Source organism: Danio rerio, chromosome 25 (genome assembly GCF_052040795.2).
Source record: "Danio rerio strain M-AB ecotype USA chromosome 25, GRCz13ab, whole genome shotgun sequence".
NCBI lineage: Eukaryota > Metazoa > Chordata > Actinopteri > Cypriniformes > Danionidae > Danio > Danio rerio.
Window position 1 is genome coordinate 25,428,230 of NC_141045.1, and position 20,663 is coordinate 25,448,892.

Sequence of the window (20,663 nt, forward strand, 5' to 3'; positions counted from 1 at the left end):
TGTTCCAATTTTGGTTCTTGGTTCATTAAAAAAAAGTTGGAACAGTAAAGCATTCATGTCTTTGTAATGTTGCCATTCCTTTTCACAACAATCAAAATCAAAAGTCAAATACCTGTATCCTTTTCCTTTACAGCCAGGACTTAATGTGTGCAGAATGTGGTTTTCGCATTGTCTTGTTGAAATATGCATGGGCGCCCCTGGAAAAAAGGCAGCATATTGTTCTCCAAAATCTCTATGTACTTTTCAGCATTAATGGGAACATCACAGAAGTTACCTTTACCAAGGGCACTTGACCATGATAGACCCTGGCTTTTGGACTTGTTGCAGTCTAGATGATCTTTCTTTTTTTTACTTTAGTCCAAAGCACATGGCATCCATTTCTTCCCAAAAATACCTGAAATACTAATTCATCTGACCACAGTACACATTTCAGCTGTGTGGTGGATCAACAGTGCTTCTGGACACTGTTAACATAGGGCTTCCTTTTTGGCACAGTACAGTTTTAACTGGCATTTGTGGATGTACTACGGATTGTGGTTGTTGACAAAGGTTTGCCCAAGTAGTCCTGGGCCCATGTTGTGATATTGCTTTTAGATGAATAAGGATTTTTCCTGCAGTGCTGCTTAAGGGATCGGAGACCATGGTTGTTTAGCTTAGACTTGCGACCTTGTCCTTTACACACTGAAATTCATCCTGATTCCTTGAATCTTTTAATTATGTTATGCACAGTTGAAGGTGAAATATTCTAATGTACAGTATATTTCTCTGAGGAACATTGTTTTTAAACATTTCAATAGTTTAATAACGTATTTGTTGGCAAACTGGTGATCCTCAGCCCAAATGTGCTTCTAAAAGACTAGACCTTTCAATTTACCCGATTACTAGCCCTACTGTAAACCACTCCTTTCCCAACTTTTTAAAAATGTGTTGCAAGAACCAAAGTTAGAATATGTGTTTATGTTAGAGCAAAAAAACTAAACAATAAAAACATAAGGAACACATTAAATATTGCTATGAATAAAAATGTAGAAATTTACAATCACAACTTTTTTTTTTTTTATATAGCCATCAGACATGAGTTTTTAATGAAACATAGACCTGCTGTGGCACACTTCTCAAAAACCTTCCATTTAAATCTAAAAATCCAGATGCGTCATGTAACACAACAGGCTAGGTCTTCAAACCACACGGTGTGTAGATGTAGATCAAAGTGCACAAGAGGCTTTAAGCCATGCGGTCTATACACCCACAATAGACAGAGCAACCACTTCACTTTTTTATTTTTTTCACAAGGTGTCTGCTGGAAAGAATATATGAGCTAAGACTTTTACGTCTTTATTAGCGCTGCGTGGCCAATAAGAGGATATGGGTCCGGAAGTGCCATTTGACACATCTGCTGTTTGTTTGTGTTACTCATCTGCATTTCTACAGCACAGAGGTCACAATTCTGCTTTCCTCTGGCCTGTTACCAGGGGTTTTGCAATGCATCACTAAATCCTTTCAAATATGCCAACGCCATGAAATATTAATGTACATCTCCTGTGAACATAATGGCTTATGCATGAATACACTCTTGCCGCTGGTTAGCTAGTTTCGTTCTTCTGATTGATTTAGGGTTGGACCCTCAGTGCGTTTTGCTCAAAATGTAGTTTTGTTATTGACAAAGGAATATAAAATTTATATTTTAAAGGCTTAGATCACTCAAAAATGAAAATTCTGTTCTCAACACTTGTGTATTGCTTAACATTGACGACGCATTCGTTATGTTAGTAGCTGTTTTTGCCCTATTGACTTCCTTTATTATGACATTTTTTGATTGCAAAGCCATGACAGCATATAATCTTGATTGTTCCCTGTTGGAAAGAGGTACAATTTGTAATTTTTAATGTTGATCATCAGTTGGCACCATTAAGAGATTAGAAAGGCCTGTGTTCTTTGGAGTAAAACAGCGAATTAGACTGTAGTTTACATGTGTAACACACTTACTATGTTTACAATGTTCTGAAAGCTGAGGTGCATATTTTAATTTTGTCAGACATGGTGAGGTAAGTGCGCAAAGGTCTCTCTCACACTCTCACACGCACACAGACACACGCATACACACACGCACACGCATACACACTCACTATACTCCAAATAACTCCCTATATATCTAAAAACACAGCTTTTTTTGCACTGCAACAACTTATGATTAACAGTAAAACTGTAAAATGTAAAAATGTACCTCTTCCCAACAGGGAAAAGAACTAGCTATCAAGAATGTATGATTTTATGATGCCATGGCTTTGCATTTAAAAACATGTTATAATAATGGAAGTCAATGGGTCAAAAACATCCACTAACATAACAAAAGGGTATTAAATTTGCATAGAATTTATTGTTTAGATTTTTTTGTAATTTTTCAAAGCATTTTCCCAAAATATGAATCAAAATATGTTTTTTTTTTCACCAAAAGATCATTCCATTTGCTTATAGTTCTGGCAAAATTAGATTCAAAATCATAATTATTCACCTCCAACCTTTGTTCATCTTCAGAATATTAGTTTATATATTATATTTAATATCTGAGAGCTCCCCCATCCTCCGTAGATAGCAATGGTCCCAAAATATTCAAAGTCCAGATTGGACCCAAAAACATTGTCAAAACATTTCATCCGACTTCAGTAGTTCGACTGTAATCATAGCAGTATCTAAGAACAGAGGTTCTCAACCTTTTTCACTTCGAGGCCCACCTCCTTCTTCGAAAATGTTTGAAGGCCCAAAATAATTGTCCAGAGAAAATACCCATTTTAAAGCTTTATTTATTAGCAAAACATTTATTTTGCCTTCTATTATTCCCTTATTTTTTAGATCATTCTATAACAATAAAAAATTAAACATTTTATGTAAAGTCAGAATTATTAGCCCCCTGAATTTAATTATTACCCCCTCTGTTAACTTTTCCCCCCGATTTCTGTTTAACAGAGAGCAGATTTTTTTCAACACATTTCTAAACATAACAATTTTAACAACTCATCTCTAATAACTGATTTATTTTATCTTTGCCATGATGACAGTAATTAATATTTTACTAGATATTTTTAAGACACTTCTATATAGCCTAAAGTGATATTTACTGTAAATGCTTAACTAGGTTAATTAGGTTAACTAGGCAGGTTAGGGTAATTAGGCAAGTTATTGTATAACTATGTTCTGTAGACTATCGAAAAAAAATAGCTTAAAAGGGCTAATAATTTTGTCCTTAATGTTTTTTTTTTTATTGTTAAAAACAGCTTTTATTCTTGTCGAAATAAAACAAATAAGACTTTCTCCTGAAAAAAAAATATTATAAGATATACTGTAAATATTTCTTGGCTCTGTTAAACATCATTTGGGAAATATTTAAAAAAGAAAAAAAATCAATAGTGGACTAATAAATCTGACTTCAACTGTATTTTTTACAGATTTAAAGCTCCTGAATTCTTTAATTACGTTATTCTTTAAAACTGCAGAGTATTTGGGCCTTTTCTTCAGTAAAGGAGCCTGACAGGACAACAGGAGAAAAAACTTTAAATTAGACTGACTACTATTCAACTATTGATCTACTATTCATATACAATAAAAAATATTGTATAAAAAAGTTCGCTGACAGAAACAATGGACAGCTGTTCACTTTTGAAACACCACTAAGTCTCGCTAGATCCTACTGTAGGGGTGCTCGCAGGATGTTAATTTGGACAACTATGTGGGTATTTTAAAGTGTTCACACAAAGAGAGCATGCTTAGTTTGTGAATCAACGGACTTTAATACAGTACGACGCAGATGTGAGGCACGTGCGAGCTGGTTATTAAAACTCTAGTCATTGTTACCTTTACATTTGCGTTACTGTTTGATTTATACGACTGAGAACATACTGTTTGAAAGCAGCTAACAATAGTTTGGCAAATAATATTTTTCAGCATTTATGCATTGGCTGCTTATAGAGTTTGACTCCCTTTTGCTTTCAAAAGTGGGTTATTTATTTGTGACATTGATTTATAAATGTGCTGGAAACCTTCCTCATAGATGGAAGTAAAGTCGAAGACAAAATTATTAGTCCTTTGAAATTGTAATGCATTTTTAAATAATTTTCTAGTACTGTAACGGAAAGAAGAGATTTTTTTTAACACATTTATAAACATACTTTTAACAACTAATTTCTCTTGTCTTTGCCATGATGACAGTATATAATATGTTACTAGGTATTTTGCAAGATACATTTTAAAGTGAATGCAAATACTTATATAGCCAAGTTATTGGACAACAGTTATTAGTTCTGTGGCTTGTTTAAAAAAAATAGGCCTGATAGGCCTGTCACAATAATTAATATATCAACTTATTGCACAACGCATGGACGTGACCTCAATCATTTGTTATGCAATATATATCGCCCATACATAAAAAACAAATCTAGCAACATTTCTATCTCTATTGGAGGTGTCAGTATGGTTAAACCCTATAGTATTTACTATAAATTACTTTAGTATATTTTCATGTGGGTGTCTTACAACTGAAAATAGATATGGTAGGTCTGGTCTCTGTTACTTTTTTGTTAAATAATTATTATTTATTTAAGATATGAGTTTACACATTCTGATTTTGAATGCTTAATAATTAAATAGTTAAAATTACTAGAATTAAATTACATATTCTTAAGAATAAAATATGATGTGTTACTTCAGGCATTATATAATGAGTGGCATGAAATCGTCTCAATAATATAATTTATCGCAACATATTTTGGTGCAATATATCATTAAAAAACAGATATCATAGATATATATACACATATACATGTATGTACTTATGTATGTATGTATGTATGTATGTATATATATATATATATATATATATATATATATATATATATATATATATATATATATATATATATATTATATACAGTTGTAGTCAGTTGTAGTCTATATATATATATATATATATATGTATACAGTTGAAGTCAGAATTATTAGCCCCCCTAAATTATTTGCACCCCTGTTTATTTTTTCCCCTTTTTCTGTTTAATGGAGGGAAGATTGTTTCAGCACATTTCTAAGCATAATAGTTTTAAAAACCTATTTCTAATAACTGATTTATTTTATCTTTGCCATGATGACAGTTAATAATATTTTACTTGATATTTTTCAAGACAGTTCTATACAGCTTAAAGTGACATTTAAAGGCTTAACTAGGTTAATAAGGTAAACTAGGCAGGTTAGAGTAATTAGGCAAGTTTTTGTATAACGATGGTTAAAAATAGCTTAAAGGGGCTAACAATTTTGTCCCAAAAATGGTTTTTACAAAATTAATTACTGCTTTTATTCTCGCTGAAATAAAACACAAAAGACTTTTTTGCTATGTTAAAAATCATTTGGGAAATATTTAAAAAAGAAGAAAAAAAATCAAAAGGGGGCTAATAATTCTGACTTCAACTGTATATATATATATATATATATATATATATATATATATATATATATATATATATATATATATATATATATATATTTTTTTTTTTTTTTTTTTTTTATTCCAGCCAAACTAAAAGAAAAAAGATCTCCAGAGGAAAAATGTCATTCATGTTATTAGTAGTATCAATCAATAATAATGATCAATAAAAATGTCCTGAATTCCTGAAAGAAAAAATGCTTCATGGATTTGTGGAAATTATGATCAATTTTACTTTATAGGATTCTTTCCGATGAAATGCAAGTTAATTAAAAGAACAGCATTTATTTAATATTATGTTAGCAGCAGATTATATTATAGGATATCATGTCAGAATGTGGTCTGAAGGATCATGTGAAACCAAAGACTGGTGCGTTAATGCTGGTCTACATCTTTAAATAAGAAATAGATACAGATTAGATTAAAATACAGTTGAAAACTATTTTTGACCAAATCTGGGAACAAAAATGTTGGCATCATGTCACTGATCATGTCATAAGTTAAAAACTAGAGGTGTAAAATCTTAAGTATTACTGTCATATTATATGAGGAACAGTTCTTACTTTCTGAATGCTTATAAAGTTGTTATTAACCTCCTTTCTTGTCTGTTACAGACAGCAAGCCCTGTTCCATGTTTTGGCAGCTTATTCAGTCTACAACACGGTAAGGGAGTGACAGAGTTGAAATGTTTGTGTGTAAGTGTGTTATGTAATTCAGAACGGCATGTGCTGGATGAATCCGCGCTGAGAAGGATAGATCAGTGTCCCACCCTGTCAACACAGTCCCCCACACACACACACATAATTACCGTGCTAATGGGGACTTCCCAAAGACTTCTATTGTTTTCAGTTATTGTTTGGCCGTAACCCTAAAATAAAACATGTATTTGTTTTAGTGAATAAAGAAATGGCTGCGTGCCAATTTGCAGACAGCCCATATTGTACTGCTCGCAAGGTTAGGCGAATAGTGTCCCGTATGGTTCTGTGTTAAACAGAAGGGTAATGTAAACGTTAATATAATTCAATTTAATTTATGAGAATAATCCACACATTGTTTTATTGACAATTACAGTTCACACTTTATTTTGATGGTCCGTTTGTTGAATTTAAATGACATTGCATTTACATGCCAACTCATTCACATTAGATTTGAAGTAGATTCTCAGTAAACGTGGCTGAGCGCAAAGATAAGTTAATATTAATTAATGTAACCACGTACACTGATTCTGCACATTTGACTGATTGCTTGCCTTTAATTCCTATATTTTATAAACTTACTGTACTTTATACTTTTATAATGGCCATTATTGATTATTAAATCTGATATTCAGTGAAAGAGACAGAGTATTTTCAATGAAAATGAAATGCTGCAGTAATGTAATAGGCTCCGTTTGTTATAAATATGCATGAAGATGACGGTCAAATAAATATGCAGCTACACAATGCCTCAACAGGTTTGGTGTCTGTTAGGTTGATAATATCAAAAATGAAAATAGGCAGTTCCTTATATCATGTTTTTATTTTATTGTTAAGAAAGTGAAACAACTTAGTCAGGGTTATGTGAATGAGCTTATAAAGTACACTGTTGCCTTTGAAGATTACCCTACGTATCCTCAGGAGTTTGATTTTCATGTCGAACTTGCGAAGTCTGAATTTACAGGGAGAGGATGGAGGACTGAACTGTGTGTAGGCTACTTAATAAGCCCCTATTATATATGAAATAGGGTCATATTTTGGTTGTAAGGGTCTCCAACAACAGTCTAATATGCATGCAAGGTCAAAAAACACTTTCATGGTCTTATAATCTATATCTATTTTTACCCTGTTATCCCAGTGACTCCCGTATGAATCGTTCAGCGATTTATTTGTTCCCAAACCCCTCCTTAAAGCGAAGCTAATCTGCGCTGATTGGACCGATGACAGCCTGCTGCAATTGGTCAATACTAACAGCCTTCAGCGCAAGACAGAGTGAAATGCCCAGCAGCTAATTAACAGTATATAAGTAGTCAGAGTGCATACACGCTTCACAGTGTAAGATGTGGATTTTGGCCACCAGAGGGTGAATGTAAATACAGACGATGGACTTGAAAATACAGAAGACTAACTATTTTATTGAGCAAAACCTCCAAGCCTTTACACTCTACCTGCTGTTTTTTCACACACACACACACACACACGCACACACACACACAAACACACACACACACACACACAAACACACACACACATATATTACCCTCCTCAGAAGAAGAACTGAGTAGATCGACACAAGTCTCCTAGCCCCTAGCTGACGATGGCCATACCAACCACAAACGGCATTGGAACATCAGCTCACAAACGCATTTAACGTTAAATCCGTAACAAAGCGGCACGCATCACGTTTGCAACGTGGCTTTAAACCTGATACAGTACACGGATGTGGCGAGGGGGCATGGCCGAGAGCCGTGGGAACGGGGTGAGGAAGGAGCTCTGGACCATAAAAGGAGAACCGACGGAGTTTTAAAATGATTTATTAATAATAATGACGGCAGCTCCTCACGGAGACTGCCATTTAAATCAAAACAAACGGACGGCAGCTCCTCGCGGAGACTGCCGTCAAACTGAAAGCAAAAGTAAAATAACATGCCCGGGCCCGGTCCTCTCTCGGCTTCCTCTGCCATCGGTCCTCCTTTTATGGTCCAGAGCTCCTTCCATGGGATCCGAGGCAGGTGCGCACCGCACGTGTATCCACTCACGCGGTGGCCTCACCCCGTTCCCACGGCTCTCGGCCACGCCCCTCTCGCCACAACGCAGTTACAAGTAACAAAACACAATTAAATATATAAATATATAATTTGCAAGCTAGAGTTAAATTGTGAAATGGAGCAAGAAACTGATCCACTGATCCATGTTTTGACATAGTCACTTACATCAATAACGTTAGTCTTTTCTGATCCTTCCTTTAACAAACGGCCGATGAATTCTTCTTTGTAAGAATGTAGTTTCCAGAAGCATTTGAACTACACAAGGCTGGGCTATAATGCTGAGGTATTTTTGCAAAAATAAACCTCAACCACTGACTCTTCACAGTTTCATCTTTGGATAGAGACCTTTAATAATATCCCGCTGAGCACAGTGTGGCTTCTTTCAGCCGACGTCTGTGTGTCTAGCTTTTTTTTTTTGTTAGTGGACAGAGCCGCAGGTTTTAAACCTCCCGGGTTTGCGCACACAACTACTGGGCGGGGCTTGTGTTTCATAGCCGCATCATTGCGAAACACCTAATGAATCGTTATCAAGACGACTCATTTGAAGCACTATGAGTCGACGCTTTTATAGATGAATCAACAGTTTTAAACACTGTACACTTACAGATTTAAGCCCTAGCTGGATATTTCACTTCACTTAGAGCTGTCACACACATGGAAGGTCATTTTTAAAAACCCATAATATTGGCTCTTAAATATTAAAGAAAAGCCCCAATCAGATAGGTGAACGTCTGCAGCCATGCCTCCGTTTTCAGATGTCTCCTCCATCCACACTGACACAGAACAGCAGCCTTATAGAATAAAAAAGGCCTCTTCAGCGTTTTCAAAATGCTCCGTTTTTGGCACTCGAAAACTCTGTGTGGTGTGGACGTATGGCTTAACTATAGGAAAACTTACGCATGTTAAAACGAAAACATACAAGTGTAAATGAGACCTCAATGTGCTACAAGATATACAATAACAGAATAACAAGCTTACCGAAAATCCCAGTAACAAGCCAAAAGTCACACTGCAGTAACCAATAAAACAATAAATTAGTAAAAAGTGAAAAGTAAAAAAAAGTCAAGAACACAAATTAAATTCTTTACTAGCTTCTTCAAACAATCCAGAGAAACGGCATTCCTAATAATTGTGGGCAATGCATTACATAATCCATAATTCCATCCACATTTCATTCCAAAACAGCACTGTATGATCATGAGTGGATCAGTAAACTGTGGCATGATAAATCCTATGCTGCATTTAAACTGCATCACGCTCTTACCTCATCAGCAATTGCTTCACAAGTCTTGTTTCACATTGATGGCTTTTAGCCTTACTCTGCTTCATACTACAGTGATATTAAGTTTAGAATACTTTAATACATCCATGAACATGATTTCTGGAAGAGTCACGTACTGTAGGATGTAATAAAGGCAACAACTCCCTTGATCCCACACTCAAAATCTCCCTTAGGCTGTTGTGAATATGCACACACCAGACTCAAGCTGCATTCGAAATCACATACTTCTCTCTGTGTAGTATGTGAAAAACATACATGACCCGAGTAGTTTTTAATTCATAGCAATCGAAAAGCAGTAGACGAGAAGTATTCGGTTGACCTACTTCTTCTGGCAAGATTTTGTAGTGCACATCTAATGGATGCCACATGAGAGAATTCACGAATGGCAGTGAAGCAACACAACTGGCGTTGGTAGGTCATTTGTAGGTCAATAAATGGAGGATGAAGTACATCTGATTTCTGTTCATACTGCTCACATTCATACTATATAGAACATACTTTACTAAGTCTAATAAATTTCAATTTAAACGCAGTACCTACTCAAGTAGTAGGCAAATTTGGATGTAACCAAACCCTTGTCATCTTTGTAAATGGTGATAGCACCTTACACAAAACAACTATGTGCTATCAGTGAGATAACCTGCTAGATTTGTAAACATGCCTATATGTCTGGTTCAAGAGGACTGGAAAAAACACCATGACAGACTTATTCAGAGAGACAGTGAGTACATTTACATGGACACCAATGCTCTGATTTGAATATGGCTAATTAGTTCAGACTTCTTCATTTTTGCACCGATTTTGACTCGCCAAACAGAGTTTGAGAAATTGCAGACAAATGCCTGTAATAACAGGCAAATTGGTGTTCATTCATGCGAGTAACAATTATTATTATTATTATTATTATTATTATTATTATAACCTTTATTTTACCAGGAAAGACATTGAGATTAAAAATCTCTTTTACAAGAGCGTCCTGGCCAAGATTAGACAGTACACAAGTCAAATGAGTCCAACAGACAACAAACAAAAAACAATTTAAAGTTAACATGAATGAAACTGACAACTATTCAAAACATCTACAAACCTGTGTTTCAACTTCTAAATCTTTTATAGTCTTTTTAAAAGCATGTAGGGAAATCAAGTCTTTGAACTGCAACTGTGTTTGCAGATTATTCCAAGCAAAAGGTGCTGCGTACTTAAAAGCCTTTTTTCCCATCTCAGTCTGCACTTTAGGGACAGAGAGTAAATAAATATCCTGTGACCGAAGACCATAATTAAGAACAGGCTTTTTACAAATGTAATTCTGGAGATATGATGGGAGTAAACCCAGTATATATTTGTAAACAAGAATATGAAAATGCTTGAGCCTACGAATGGACAAAGCAGACCAACCTACCCTATACAGCACACGATGATGAGTAAGGGATTTAAAATTAGTTTTAAATTTTAGTGCACCATGGTAAACAGTATACAATGCATTCAGACTTTGAGACGAAGCATGCATATAGAGTACATCACCGTAGTTCAATGTCAACATGAATGTTGCCTCAACCAGCTTCTTTTTAGCACCAAAAGAAAGGCAGTTCTTAATTCTAAAATAGAAGCCTAAAATCACTTTTTTTTCACCAATTGCTGAATGTGAGTACTAAAAGAAAGTGTATCATCAATTAAAATTCCAAGATATTTGTACTGGGACACTAATTCAATCTCTGCACCATGAGTAGTAGTAACAAGACCTAGTTTTTGCTTGGCTTGTTTACAATTTGTTTACAATTGTTAACAATCACACAGCGTGAACTATCAAAGGCACAATATGAGAGAATGAGCCACTGATGCCTGTGAGATAGTTGTGTGCTAAATATCTGGAGCTCTCTGCGATTCAAAATCACGCCATGTGAAATCTGTTCTGATTGAAAATGGCATTGGCGATTACCTACAGCCAATGAGAGAGCAACAAACACTAGTATGGGTATCTGCAGGCCAGAGGGAGATTGGATGAGAAGTTAAAAGGGCTTCGTTTTGTTCTGTTTGGCCACAAGAAATGGAGGAAAAACTAGTGGAAATTTGGCAGGAGCACCCGTGTATGTTAGATCTGTCATGTGAGCTATACCATAACCGAGTCGACAATGAAAAAAGCCAAGCGAGCAAAATAAGTACATTTTCTACCCCACTAAAGGCTTCTTTCTCATTATGTAAGGATATACTATGTGACCTCATGTTGTTGCCATGTCACGTTTCGCGTGAGTGGTTGTTAGCTGTAGTTTGCAGATTCTTCTTGTTGATTTTTCTGATTGTAAAGTCATGCAGTGGGAAACCCCCTGTCGCCAATCCATCTTGCAGTGTAAACACTGCAGTGACAGAATGCTACACCTTATAGTCATGCAGTGTGAAACGTCAGTGACATGACTACTTTGAAAACTGTGCAGTCTGAACTCAGCATCAAACAATACATAATGATTAGGAATCTACCATGTAAACATCTATCCTTTTGTTTTGTTTTGATTACCTTAATTCGACTAAAGTCATACTCGATGTAAACAAAAATCAAAGATGTGTAATATGTCTACTTCAGTCATATTTTTGCAGTACAGACATGTAAACATCTTAATCACACTATTACCATTTTGTAGTATTTTTCACTACATTTTGCAACAGGAAGCACACTTGGCAGTTGTCAGGCATTTCAACAAACAAATGAAAATGGCTTCAAGCAATACACCGCATTTTTGGTGCAAGCGGAAAACTACGACTATGCTGAGAATTCTTCCACCAGTGCTTATTGCATACTCTCAGTACATCCGAGTATGTCGCAGAGGCATGAATAAAAAGTTAGTGAATGAAATTGCAGACATGCTGTCTTCTGTTTGCACACATAGGGTTCTATTTTGACAATCCATGCGCAAAGTGCTAAGCACAGGGCGCAAGATCATTAAGAGCGCAAAAGCATTAAGAGCGTGTCAGAATCCACTTTTGCTATTATAAGGATGAAAAAATTAACTTTGCGCCGTGGCGCATGATCTAAAAGGGTTGAGCTTATTTTCTTAATGAGTTATAGGTGTGTTTTGAGAATAAACCAATCAGAGTCTCATCTCAGATTCCCTTTAATAATCAGTTGCGTCGCGCCATAGCGCATTTGCTATTTACATGACGGACTTTGTAAGTGGAAAAACTGAGCGTTTCACAAGCAAGAAAACAGTTAAACAGAGCATCTGCAGCGCGAGCATGAGATAAGCCTCCTCATTATTTACTTTTTTCAGTCTCTTGGATAGACAGACATCCATTCATTTATACATAATTAATTTCGTTTAGGCGCAAAGATTTGTTTCAAAACTATTTCTAACAAACAAATAAATGAACAATAATAACGAAGTGTGGTCAAAAAACTGAGTTATATCCTAATACCCATGCTGTGCCCCATATGGTCTAAAACCTGACAGGTGGTTAAATCTAAGCTTGTTTTTAATAAAAACAAATGTAAATATGCATATAATAAATAATACTGCTAATAATAATAACATTATACAAAAGCAAATTGTTGTGAATGAACTGAAAAAGCCTCCCGAAATGAAAAAGGCAAGAAAGTATGTTTTTTATATTTATGTAGGCTAGAAAATAATGTTTTGTAATATTTTTATCCATTATCCTATGTATATCCTTAACATTTTAATTCTTTTTCATATGTAAAAATATTTGCATATTGCTGTACATCCTGTTTGTATTAAGCAATGTTTAAGCGAGGCGGATAACAAATGCGCTCTGCGTTAGACTTTAGACTGGCTTTGTTCTGGTCTATTGAAAAATCCATTATAGTTAATAGTTAAACTCAAAATAGCAATGCGCCTCAACACGCCTCCTTTTTAGACCAGAACGCCTATGGGCGCATATATGAGCACAAATGCATTTGCTATTTAAACTGCGTAGCGCAAAACGGCAAAACAACTCTTGCGCCAAGCTGAGACTAGCAAACAACAATTGCGTCGTGCTTTGTGCCAAATTGCACCAGTTGTATGATAGGGCACACAGTGTGAGAAATTAACTGCAGTTAAACTTGTTGCAAAGTTAAAAACAAAATGCCTAATATGGTGCAATGATAGACACAAACTGTTGTTGCATGAAACGCCGAAGGAAACTAGTGTTGAATGACGTTAATTAAACGATGACCTTTAGCATACAAAATGGGACCATGGAAGAAACATTCAAAAAGCAACTCATGTAAACACCACAATCATATTATTGTGCTATTCAGATTAAGGCAATGATGGCTAAGTAAATGTAGTCAGTGACTCTAATGTCAAGCCAGTGAAGAGTGTTCTAAAAGTCTGTCTGTCTGGTGTTAACTGGATATTGTGTTGTTTAATTTATTTTTGGGGCACTTAATGAAACTGAACCTAATTAAAGACAATACAGAGGATGTACAAAGACAAATGGAAGAACTGTTTTGTTGTTATAGTCATGGTTCGACAGGATGTTTTGACAAAGTGCAGAAGCACAAATTTCATTGTAAAAATGAGGAGTGTGTGGGTTTTGAAGAGACGGGAAGTGGTACAATGTTCCTTTTCCTTCCCAATGTGCCTAGTAGAAGTGGGTCAGCTTGGCGAGAGGAGGGCGAAGGAGAGGGAAGGAAAGATACTGTCGAAGTGTGTAAATAGTGAAATGAGCAGGGGAGCACATAATTGAAATTAAAATAAAAATTGCAGACAAGATGCAACACTAGAGAAGCACTTTTGCATTTCAATTACAGCAAACTCAAGAATTTTCCCATGCTGCATCATTGGCAAGATCATTTTTGTAAGCATGTTAAAATGTGTGTTATTAGCTGTGTAAAATAATGCATGTTTTTGCTGCAGGTCTGCACTATACTGGGGAAATCTATGATATAACAATTGCCTGGGAAAATAGTATTTTTATTAGCTACTCTTGTCCCTCTGCTCTGTCGGCCACAGCCACTTCTCACTCTGCGCGTAGAGCTCCATGTCTAGCTCGAAGCATTTTTTTTTTAAAACTCTGAGGTAGACTTAAACTAAAAGAGGGGGGTTTCATGGCCATTTAATGTGACTTTTAAAGGCTTAACTAGGTTAATTAGGCCAATCAGGGTAATTAGGCAAATCATTGTATAATGATGGTTTGTTCTGTAGACAATCAGGAAAAAGAATTTGCTGAAGGAGACTAATAGTATTGACCTTAAAATGCTTTAAAAAATAAATAAAACTGCTTTTATTCTAGCCAAAATAAAACAAGTAAGACTTTCTCCAGAAGAAAAAATATTATAGGAAATACTGTGAAAAATTTCTTGCTCTGTTAAACATTATTTGGTAAATATTTGAAAATATAAAAAATGGAGGGCTAATCATGTTGACTTCACCGGTCGTTTGGCAACCAAACCGAAAATTCTATGTGTATCCCTGCACATGGGTACTTTTAATACTTGAACCATTATCAGTGTCTGAATATTTAAAAAATGTTTGTGTTAAAAAGCGTAGTGTGATAATCTGATTATGTGGTTTTTGTATAGGAAGTGAGCTACTGTCAGGGGATGAGCCAAATTGCTGCCATTCTGCTTATGTATATGAATGAGGAGGATGCATTCTGGGCCTTATCACAGCTACTGACCAATCAGAAACATGCCATGCATGGTAAGCTACATAGCTCTAACCACTTTCTGCTTAGATAAATAGACAGATAGCTTGTTGAATGTGCTGTAATTAATCCAATGTCTTCCTCTGTTGTTATTAAAAGGGTTCTTCATCCCAGGGTTTCCCAAACTCCACCGTTTTCAAGTTCATCATGACAAAATACTGTCTAAACTCCTTTCCAAACTCAGGAACCACTTGGTGAGATTTCTTAGTTTAGTCTTAAATGTATAGTTCACCCTAAAATGTCATCATTTATGTTGACTACAAAGGAAGATATGTTGAAGAATGTTGGAAAATAGCATTGATTGACTTCCTGTAATTTATTTGTTCCAACTATGGTTGTCAATGGCTGTGGTTTTTGCAATATTCTTCAGAATATTTTGTATTGTGATCAAGAACTATTCGAGTATGAGGAAAGGTTTGAGTGAACTATCACTTTAAGCTTGCTTGGATTTATCAAAACATAACTAGACAGAATTAATTAGTAATTTAAATGTTGTCTTCGATTCAGGAAAAGGAACAGATGTCTACTGGAATCTACACAACTAAATGGTTCCTTCAGTGCTTTATTGACAGGGTGAGACATTTTTTATTGTACTGTATATAATTTGTTTTCACCACTGTTGTGCTGTGTGTCACTAGTAAAAGAATCTTGGTTACTGGGTTAAGTAAATCACAGAGATACGTACAGGAAACAAAAAGAGGTGTGTCTGTGTAAAACTGGTTTTCAAGTCCTTAACAAAAGTTCCACAAAATATTAACACAATGTGAACTTGACCCAGATCCTTTCTCTGTGATCCAGTCAAAATATTCAGTATATGTTCTACCCTTTTTTTTTTTCTTTTTTTTTTTTAAAGATGCTATAGAATGCATTGATACAATATTGTTCTCTGCTATCTAAATAGAAGATATGGGGCTTAGGTAAGTACAAATATCCAAAAATGGTTTTATAGGTCCATTTCAACAGATACACGTAATACACATATACACTTCATTAAACATGTACACACAGACATCAACTATATGCTATATAACTATATAATAACTTTAATTGTAAAAGCTATTGGTACTAGTTAATTGAACTATTTATAAAGTTATTGGTTACTAATAAAGTTATGGTGTCTAATAACCTTAACTTTTCCGAATTTGAATTGAGTCAATCTAGGGCCATGTATACTTGCAAAATAAAAAAAAAGCTTTGCCAACAAAAAATAAAGTATTGAGCAACAAATAAATAAATAAAAATCTCCAATAATCACAAAGCGAAGAAAAAAAAAAAATTTATATATATATATATATATATATATATATATATATATATATATATATATATATATATATATATATATATATATATATATTAGCAAAGGGAAAATCAAGTTTTAAGAAATAAAGATGAAACTTACAAAAAAAAAAAATGCAAATAAAAATCAAGCAGTGCAAAAAAATAAAATCAATAAATAAAATATTTGCAATTTAAAAAACTAGCTTTTTAGTCACAATTAGGGCCACAAAGTGAAACGTGCAGAAACGTGAAGTGCAAAGTGAAAACAGCAGTGCAAACTCACAGTTGACTAAAATGCTAATCAAACTGAGCATTGCAATTGACTGGACGGGTTTTGTAAAGGCAAGGCTATAAAAAATGTTTTGCCAATGCTTTTTTTTTTTATTGCAAATATTTTTATTATTTATTTATTTATTTTTTGCTCTGTTTGATTTTTATTTGCAGTCCTTTTTTGTTTGCAAACTTCATCTTTATTTCTCAAAACTTCTTTTTCCCTTTGCAATTCTTTATTTTTGGTGGCATAATACATTTTTATTCCTCAAAAAAATAAATTTTGCCTTGAAATTTTTGCAGATTTATTTATTTATTTTTGCTTAACACTCTACTTTTTTTTTGCAAAACGTTCTTTTATTTTGCAAGTATATGTGGCCCTAGATTGACTGATTGTAAAGCTAGAGCTAAAATAATTATTGTGAAAAGCAATGCAGCAGGGTGTCCGCGGGGTCTTAAAAAGTATTAAAAGTTGATAAATCAATTATGAGGAAAATTAAGGCCCTTAAAAGGAATTAAAAAGTCTTGATCCTGTTTTTACAAGGTCCTAAATTTTCTTCAAGCATTGTCCAAGTTTTTGTTCAAGTGTTTGACTCCAAAAAAGCTTAAATATATATTTATTTTCCTTAATTGGTTCAGACCGGGTACGTCCAGCCAAGCTCCTCTGTCCGGGTGATGTCAAGTCATTTGCGACAAATGCGGGAAAGTGATGTGACACTCTCCACATAAAGTGAAACTATAGAGCAGGGCCCTCTAAATAGTGTGACCAAGACATGGAGCGAAACTGCTGCAACCAAACAAAGTTATGCCACCTGTGTGCTAGTTTAAAGTTTCGAGCTTATATCACATATGAATACAACATTTGTAGTTTTAAAATATAATACATTAATATTTTATAGTAGAAAAATACAATGTGGGTGTCTGCTTTTCATGAACTGGCCCCCTTGACAAACTAAATGAATAGCCCTGCCTTAGAGCAAAACAGACGGCAAAATGGGAAAATGCAAGTACTCCTGATTGGAGAAAGGCGAGTTTAACAGAACTCGCTGAAAACAAGCACGTAATTTATTCTTTCAAGTTTTGTTTCTTGCGAGCTTATCTGAGTTCTGTTGCAGTTAATTTATTTACTACAACTGTTTATTAGCAACTGTTTATTAAGTTAAAGTTTTGAAACTGAGTAGAACTTGTGGCGATGATATGAAAATATTCTGAGAAGGTCTATAAAAAGTCTTTAAAAAGTATTTAAATTTTATTTAGGATTCCTGCATGTACCCTGTACACAAATAAACTTGAATTGAATAAGATTGAATTGAATTTCCTACTAGTGTTGGGTATCATTTAATTTAGGTTTTTAAATACCAGTGCCAATGAATACTTTTAAAATGTTACCAAAATTATAGCTCTCTGATACACAAACACACACGCATACAGTGCTCAGCATATATACGTACACCCCTCACAAATCTATCTTTTAAATTCATAGGTAGCTATACAATATTATATTTGTGCATATACATTAGATTAGTCAGCACTGAAGCCAAATCTGGAGCTTATCTAACAAAGTAATTAAGATTAAAGTCCAAAAACTAGTACACCTAAATTTATGTTATAGAAAAATGTTAAATACAAATTTAAAAAAAGGGAATTTAAGAGAAGCAAAAAAGGAAAATAAATGCTTTTTTGCAATATTTTGCTTGAATATGATTGTATTATCTTTCTTAATATGTTTGGTGACTAAAATATTATTTTAATAAATCCAAAATACAGCCTATATTCACTGAGAAATAGATCAAATATTATATATTCATTTTCAATATAAGGTATACACAACTATGCGGAGCACTGTACCTGCTTTATTGTACACTTAAAATGTTATCACTTGCATTTCTATGCTCAAGTACAAACCTTTTCTGTGCTCAGATAGTTATTTTTGTTGTTTCCATTTACAAAAATCGGCAGCATCTCTAATTTAGGGCATTAAAAACAATCGGATTAAATTAATGTTTATTTCTATAGCACTTTTACAATGTAGATCGTGTCAAAGCAGCTTAACTTAGAAGTTCTAGTAAACTGAAGCTACTTCATTTTCACTTTCAGTTTAGTTCAGTTCAGTGTGATTTAATTTTCACTGCTGAAAATCCAAACACTGAAGAGCAAATCCATCGATGTGCAGCTCCACAAATCCCAAACCAAGCAAGCCAGTGCTAACAGTGGCGAGGAACAAACTTTAATTGACAAAAGTCAAGGAAAAAAACATTGTGAGAAACAAGGCTCAGTTGGTCACAACCATTTCTCCTCTGGTCAAACCTTATGTGCAGAGCTGCAGTCTAAAAATAATATTTAGGCCTAATGCAAAACACTCATAATGCTTGTGTCACTGTTAATCACTCTGATCTAGTAAAACTGCGTGCTGTCTGTCATGACCTTTCTGAGCATGACAGTGTGGTTAGTAATGCATACACATATACTGTAGTGTTGTTTTTGGCAGCCTGCTATAATTTTAGTCTTTGTGTCTTTTATTTTTTTAATAGTTTTAGTCATGTTCATGGTCGCGTTTTTAGTCTAGTCAGGTTTTACTCGACTAAATATCTGAGCATTTTAGTCTTATTTTAGTCTGAATCCTCCATGACTATTTTAATCCAGTTTTAGTCAACAGAAACTGATGACCCTTTGGTCTTAGTCAATGAACATGGTGTTTTAGTCTCTTTTCAAAAATCGCATACAGTTATGCAGCCTTATATACAGCAGTATTATATTTGTTTGCTGCCTCATTACAAACTTATACAGACCACATGCCTCTTTGGGGTGGCATTGATTAAATTTATAATCTGTTTGTCCTCCATTATGCATTCTGTCCATGGACATGCATGGCTCCCTGCTTTACAGAACAGCTTATTCTTCCTTAAAGCCTGTCCCATTTTTAAAGTTAGACTTTCACATACATTATATTAAAAATATGCATATTAGCAATCCTGTGTGGATTGTCAGACTCAATTTTTTTTGTTCTGATTGGCCTGTTTTTCGCCAAGATTTTACCCTCAAGAGATTTACTTGAGAACAAGGAAACGATGATGTTTGAGGCTTACAATATGTCATTTCCATTCATTGAACTCTTATTATTCAGCTATGCCTAGGGATATCCAGATTTTAACCCTTTTATGGTAGCTTTAAATAAAAAGAGCCCAAATTCTGGGAATAATGAATATTATGTCACTCACAACAATGTTTGATTTGAAAAAGACAGGAAACGTAATCTACTGAAGGTTTTATATGAGTGGGCTGATGTTTGAGCTCTCTTTAGCCTGGTGATGACCTGTTTCTGCTGTGTTTCTGTTTTACAGACTCCCTTCACACTCACCTTACGTCTTTGGGATATCTACATATTAGAAGGAGAAAAGGTTCTGACAGCCATGGCTTATACTCTCCTCAAATTGCACAAAAGTAAGCAAGAACTACATTTTGGTGGTTTAAAATCTTAAGCTAGAGAAGTATGAGTGTGCAAAATCTACTAGGGACACTAGTATACTAGGGACAATTCATGAGCTATCACCTAATCCCTGTCTTGACAGAACAGTGTGCAGTTAAAATTTGGGTTATCAAATGTTTGTTGGTATACACTTGGTGAAATTCATGAACTTGTTGCACCCTTAAAAAGTAACTAGCCTTTCTGTAGATGAGTTTAACTAAAGGTTTATAACAGGGGTGTCCAAACTTGGAGCTAAAATCTGCAGGACACCAGCCCTCCAAAACCAAGTTTGGACACCCTTGGTTTATAAAGTCTAAATCTTCATGTCTCCCTGTCAGAGCATCTTCTCAAATTGTCCCTGGAGGACCTGAGGGAATTTCTGCAGGAACGTACTGCTTCCTCTTTTAACATGAGTGATGATGTTGTCATTGAGCACCTACAATCATCTATGTCAGAACTTCGCAGGATGAAGCTTGACCTCCCCCCTCCAGGTAAAAATCTAAGTGATTGACTT

General features: G+C 34.7%; 2 protein-coding genes across 2 annotated transcripts in view; one reads left to right on the top strand and one right to left on the bottom strand.

Annotated features, from left to right (window-relative positions):
- LOC147837707 (uncharacterized) overlaps window positions 1-20,663 on the bottom strand; it is an 838,558-nt gene that overhangs the window by 711,772 nt on the left and 106,123 nt on the right. The gene's annotated exons all lie outside the window — the stretch shown is intronic.
- The window catches only part of si:dkeyp-19e1.3, a 60,567-nt gene that overhangs the window by 35,457 nt on the left and 4,447 nt on the right, over window positions 1-20,663 (top strand). Inside the window, exons 8-13 of the mRNA XM_087312370.1 lie at window positions 6,082-6,130; window positions 15,008-15,128; window positions 15,232-15,326; window positions 15,640-15,705; window positions 20,025-20,124; window positions 20,488-20,640. Of these exons, the coding sequence (XP_087168496.1) occupies window positions 6,082-6,130; window positions 15,008-15,128; window positions 15,232-15,326; window positions 15,640-15,705; window positions 20,025-20,124; window positions 20,488-20,640 (584 nt within the window). The remainder of the gene's footprint in view (window positions 1-6,081; window positions 6,131-15,007; window positions 15,129-15,231; window positions 15,327-15,639; window positions 15,706-20,024; window positions 20,125-20,487; window positions 20,641-20,663) is intronic.